The 6,000-nt window shown below is 50.0% G+C and overlaps 1 protein-coding gene across 6 annotated transcripts in view; it reads right to left on the reverse strand.

Annotated features, from left to right (window-relative positions):
• The window catches only part of ARFGEF3 (ARFGEF family member 3), a 186,356-nt gene extending 181,515 nt beyond the window's left edge, over positions 1–4,841 (reverse strand). For all 6 annotated transcript variants that reach the window (XR_014845343.1, XR_014845341.1, XR_014845342.1 and 3 more), the window contains exon 1: positions 4,407–4,841. Coding sequence is in view for 3 of the 6 variants with exons in the window: in XM_085024869.1 (XP_084880995.1) it covers positions 4,407–4,491 (85 nt within the window). In the remaining 3 variants the exon portion in view is untranslated. The remainder of the gene's footprint in view (positions 1–4,406) is intronic.
• Between the last annotated feature and the right edge of the window lie 1,159 nt (positions 4,842–6,000).

The following is a 6,000-nucleotide window of genomic DNA, read 5'->3' on the forward strand; positions in this document are numbered from 1 at the left end:
TAGAGGTGGTGGTTGGACAGATCCTCCTTTTTCCCTTACTTAGCATTCCAGCCTCTAATTTTCTTTCTCATCACCTCCATTTCCCACGTCCATTCTACAGGAGCTTCTGATATATGCAAAACACTTGAAGTTTCTAAAAGGGTCCAGTTCTAACGTTCTGCCATTCAATTTCATCCTGCTGTTCCCACATCCGAAGCCTCCAGTCCTGCCAGTCCTTAAAGGAGAAGACTATTCTTTCAGGCTTTCCACAAACTGGCACAGTCCCTTGTTCTTTTCTATTCCTTAGACTATTTCCTCACTGACAAGAGAGTAAACTAGATAGCTCAAAAGAGAGGAAGAGGCCACATATATCCCTTGCCAATTATTTATTTTTTTTGCTTTTTAGGGTCATTCCCACGGCATGTGGAGGTTCCCAGGCAAGGGAGCAAATAGGAGCTGTAGCTGCCGGCCTACACCACAGCCACAGCAACGCAGGATCAGAGCCACATCTGCGACCTACACCACAGCTGACAGCGATGCCAGATCTTTAACCCATCAAGTGAAGCCAGCAATCGAACCCATGTCCTCATGGTTTCTAGTCGGATTCGTTTCCACTGCGCCACAATGGGAACTCCTCCCCTGCCAGTTATTAAGCAGCCATTAAGAAAACTGACTTTCAGAGCCATATTAATAACAAAGTAGAAGAACATGCTAAAGTTAAAAGCCAAGTCACAATCCAGGATAACCCTTTGCAGAAGGGAAATCCTCCGAAATGTAATTAGGGCTTTCTCTGGGTGGTGAGATTACAGTGGATTTTAATTTTTTTCTTTATAGCGTTTGAATACTTTTCAATATCGTAAAATGAGCACATCTAACTTTCATAACGGGAGCAAAAGAGGAGTATCACGTAAAACCCAAGTAAGTCATTAACATGTTGATTTATTTATGTGTTGGACACAGGCCTCTCATAATGTAAGTACGGAAGCCACAAACGAACATAAGGGACAGTCCCTATACTGAAAAAGCCCATGTCTACACTGTCAACATTTGCTGTTCCTGTTGACCAGCATCCTAATGCCTTCTGGAGCAGCACCCTAATGTTGTTTTGAGGAAATTCCTTGACTCTGGGACTTCAGTGAGCCTTGTAGCCTTGGCCTTAACCAGTTACCCCATTCCACTCCTTAGCTAGAGGACTGGTTCAGGGGTACACACTCAACCCATCAGGACAGAGAGAGAAGGAGTGACACCAAGGACTGGGTGGGAGTGATTGGAAGAGGCCCGTGCTCTTGAGATGATCACATGATGGGCCAGGTGAGAAATAACCTCTTTCCGCTGTAATGGCCTAAATGAGGGGATGCTCCCTCTCTCTCCCGAGACGGTTTTAGTGGGAGATGACTCCTGTCTCCTGGGAGGGCCTAGATGTCTTTCTCTTATAATTGTCCAAGTGGGCGATGACCTCTCTCTTCTGAGATGGACCAAGAGTGGAAATGACCCCTCTCGCCCATGACGGTCTTTGTGGGAGATGATCCCTCTCTCCTGCGAGGGGCTAAGTGTGCTGACTCACACCGAGCATGTTCATCAGCCCAAAAGAGCTGAGCAAGGTTTGTGAAATAGTATGTAATTCCTGAGCCAAACTTCACCCACACCTAGCCTTCCAAGGGATATGTAGTTAGCAGAGTGAATAAATTCTGTTTTGCTTAGGTCTGGTTGAATTCATTATTTATTTATTTATTTATTGGTCTCCTGAATCCACTATATTTCCCAAGTATCCCTACCCCACCCTTAGAAGAGTAGCTGTGCACACAACCAACCATCATCTCTGGCAGCAGGTGCCCCGAGCCCAGGGGATTCAATTGTGGAGCTCAGGCAGCGCGTCTTATATGAGCTGGACCTTGGGAGTCTGGAAGGGAAGTTCTGGCAGAAGGACTAGCAGAGCCCAGGCAGAGATGCCTGCAGCCCACAGTATGTTCAAGAAAGTACAAGGCTCACTGAGACCATGAACCCTTGCTGTGAGGGTGATGAGAAAGAAGGCTGGGGAGTTCCTGCTGGAGCCCAATGGGATCGGCAGTATCTCCGGATTGCTGGGACATAGGTTCGATCCCTGGACAGGTGCAGTGGGTTAAGGATCCGACATTGCCACAGCAGCGTAGGTTGCAACTGCAGCTCAGCCCTGATCCCTGGCCCCAGGGACTCCACATGCCATGGGGCAGCCAGAAAATAAAAGGGAAGAAAGAAGGTTGAGGCTAGATTCTGAAGAGCATTCTAAGGAATTAACACTTTATTTAAAAAAAAAAAAAAGTATGGGATTGAAGAGTGAAGAGTATTTTGTGGTTTAAATAAAAAAAAAAAAATTGATGGAACAGTGGGAAATGAACTGGAGTGCTCAGGAAAACAGGAAACCAAACCTCTGTGCCTTTGTTTCTGCGGCATCCTCCCTCTAATATGCCCTGCTAAGAAACTAATTACAGGAGGAAGCATTTTAGTCATCTCCTATCCCCACTGCTTAGTACGGGGAAGGGCTTCATAAATCTTTGCTCTTCTCGAAGAAGAGAAGAACCCCACAGCTTACCCATTCCTCAAGCCAAATTTACTTCCAAAGCCCCAGCAGCTCACACCAATTGCACGCCCCCTCCCACCCTGTACCACACACACATCCCCGACTACACATTCAGCCCCTCTTTGATCTGTTTTCAGGGTTTACTCCTTCCAACCTGCAAAATGAACACCCTGCATTGTTATTTAACCATTTCCCCGCACTGCCGGCACCTCTTGCTAACTAGAGAACAGCCACTCTAGGAATCACATCTATTCTTCCAGTCAGGCTGGACTCCAGGCTCCACTCAGATCATCTACCTGCCTCAGCTCCAGGCTTCCCGGTAGCTTTAAGGACCTAAACTAGGCAACACTGCCCTTTAACTTAACAAGATGCTGAGTGTCAAAATCCAAGTATTAAAACTACTAGATTGAGCTCTTCCTCCCTGTTATCTAAATCTGTTTAACTTACAGCAAAATAATAACGTGTACAAGAAATGGCATGTTTAGAGCATGGTTGCGCCCTGCTTTATTATGTTACCCAGCCATCTGTGACCCTTCATTAGAGGCATTTGGGAATCTAGCTCCAGGATCACTCTGCTGAATGACAATAGCAATGCAAAAATAGTACTGTGGCTTTAAGAGCCTTGCTGCTCACTTCTGCATCTGATCCATTTTTTTTCCCTCTAACAGTAAACAAACAGCCAAGTTCTGATTCTGCCTACAAGATAAACTTCCTAGACAACATTCTAGAAAATCTTGTGATAGGCAGATGTTAAAAAAAAAAAAAAATGATGTGGCTATGATTGTACACACACATTCTAACATATGTGGACTCAGACCTTCTAAATATTAACCGAGTCACCTAAAACACCATCAGAATTCTCCATTTAGTGAAACAACTGCTAACAGCCCTTCTCTACCTCTTTTTAGGCTGTCATGACAAGCACTAATAGCTTTTTGGTTGCGAGGGAAAGGGATTCAATTTTTTGTTTTAATTGAGTGGCAACTGAGGAATCACAGGCAGGCTTGGGCAAGGCCAGGGGCCCACAGAGCTGCCCCGGGTTTCTTCTTGGCCTTTGCTTTTTCTTTTTTCTTTTTCTAAAGCATCACTATCACCCAAAGTATGCTCCCCATCTCTCCGCATCCACATCCTGACAATTTCAATTGCCCACATTCTTGCCTAATTGGAATGTCTTTCAATTTTCTCCCAGGTTGAGTTCTGCAACCTGAATCTGATAGGAAACACATTTGCTACCTGGAACTTATTTCAATGCTTGCATAGTTCACAAATCTAAAATCCCACCTGTCTGAAAGGTAGACCATACTAGAATAGCAGAGGTAACACGATCCCACTTGTATGTTATTTTTCATGTACGATAATTATGAAAGCTAATACTTAACAAGCTGGCCTCTATCAGGAAAACCAAATTAAACAAGCCATTCCTTCCTGGTTACACTCGCCAAGGTTTTGAGATCAGGGTTGACGGTTTAACTTCCCTCTTGCCCACAGGCGCTTCGTAGTCAGGCCACTGGATTCCCACCGGCTTGTGGTCCTAACTCGGAGACGGGTGTCCACCGTCCACCGTGCTGCGGATCTGAAGAAAGGGGCCGCGGGAAGGGAAGGACAGCGGTTCCCCGCTACGGTTTGAGAGAAGATAAAGAGAGCGAAGGGGAGGCGGATGGATGTCAACCGCCGAACCCAAATTCGCACATCACACATCAATTCACCGAGGCAACTCTCGCAATTGCATTGGTCACAGATGCTCAGCGAAAGCCCCCACGCAGAGTGGCCATTGCAGCCCCTGCCCTCGCGGCCCTCCGGCGGCAGCGGCGGCGGCGAGCAGGACCCACCGGCAGGTGCTCTACGCCCGCGCCCCGCTCGGTGCGCTTACCCAGGGCCCAGGTGCAGCTCTCTTTGATGGCTTTGTACTTGCTCCCGGACGCTTCCTTCTGCAGCTTCCTCAGGATCTCTTCCATCTTGACCTTCGCCGGGAGCCGGCCGCCAACAGCGAGGGGACGCTGGGGGACGTCGCCGCCACCGCAGCCCGGCCCTGGGTGCCTAGGCAGCCGCTGCACTCGCCCGGCTCCCACCGCGCACGGCGGCTGATGAATCACGCCCGCTCCATGCGGCGGCCACGTCAGGCCCGCGCCCCGCCCGCCGCCCCTCCCGCCGGGTCAGGTGCGCCCCGCGCGCGGCTACGGCGACGCCGGATGGGGATTGGAGGCCGCGGCTGGGCCCAGGTCTCCGAGGCGGCCCCTGGGGCACCGAGGCTCGCGGAAAGGTGGAGGCGGATGTGCTGGGCTGGCTAGCCGGCCGGGCGTTGACCAGGCTCGGCCCGAGAGAGCGTCGGGTGGCGGCGGGCAGCGGGCGGGGAGGGGCCTAGTCGCTGTCCCCCTCTCCCTGCCACGCCCCCTCCCTGCTCCGGGGCGGGCGGAGTTGGCGCGATCTGGCCCAGGCTCGAGGAGCCCTCATCACCGGGTGACGAAGCGCTCGCAGCATCCCGCTGTCCAGGCGCCCACTAGTCAGTGAACAGCCCTTCTAGGCCAGACTGGGTACCCGGCTTGGTGCCGGGCTCGGGCCCTACCTGTGAATAGACTGCTATTCTGCCCGACCACGTATTTCACACGTCTCCTGGGTGTGTTGCGGAGGGTGCTGGTGTAGGGTTAACTCCCCATCATATACACGAGGAAACCAAGCCCGGAGAGGTTGTTACTTCCCAGATCAAAAAGACGGACACTCTTGAATCCAAAACCTTACTCCCCTCCCTTTTCCTTCCCAATTGATCTGAATCGTTTTCCATCGGAAAACAAATAACAGGGGGCGCGCAGGGGCCCACGCAGCCGAGGTGGCAGAGGGTGGACAGAGCTTCAGCAGTGAACAGCCCTCAGGCTGTGGGCGGCCGGATGGGGAAGGCAGGGTGAGGCAGGGCCTCAAATCTTGGAAGAACACTTGTGTTTCAGTAAGTCCCCGATGGGGACCCTAGGATGGTTGTTGGAGAAAAGGGAGGGGCAAGCAGGAGTCTTGTTCGGAGTCTCATTTTTTTCCCCTGTTGTGAAAGCCTTGATTGGGCGCTATGAACGATTTTAAGCATTTTCGTTTTTTCTTTAGAACTGTAACTGTAGTGGTAGTGAGGCGGATACAATGCAGAGGAGTAAGCTGGCAGCTGGGAGAAGAGTAAGAAGATTCTGCAGTGATCTAGAAATGAGTTAAACCAATGGTAGGTGGATAGGAATAAAGGAAAATATAGCAAGAGCTATTTAAGGAGCCGAAGCAGTAGCATTTACTGACTGGGGTGGTAGCAAATGGGATGACTTCCAGTTTTCTTGTTTGGGAAAATGGGAGGATGGTAGCCCCATCCTCCAAGTGAAAGAAGAGAGGAAGAGAAAAGTTTGGAAGCCAGGGAGTGTATGAGTTCAGTTTTGAACATGTTCAGATTGAAATGGCAATGAGCTACCCATAGGGCGTTTTACTTAAGGGCAGACACT

Source organism: Sus scrofa, chromosome 1 (assembly GCF_054392235.1).
Source record: "Sus scrofa isolate SSC_HxYL_T2T_F1_AM1 chromosome 1, Sscrofa_HxYL_maternal_Yorkshire_Landrace_v2.0, whole genome shotgun sequence".
Classification (NCBI taxonomy): Eukaryota; Metazoa; Chordata; class Mammalia; order Artiodactyla; family Suidae; genus Sus; species Sus scrofa.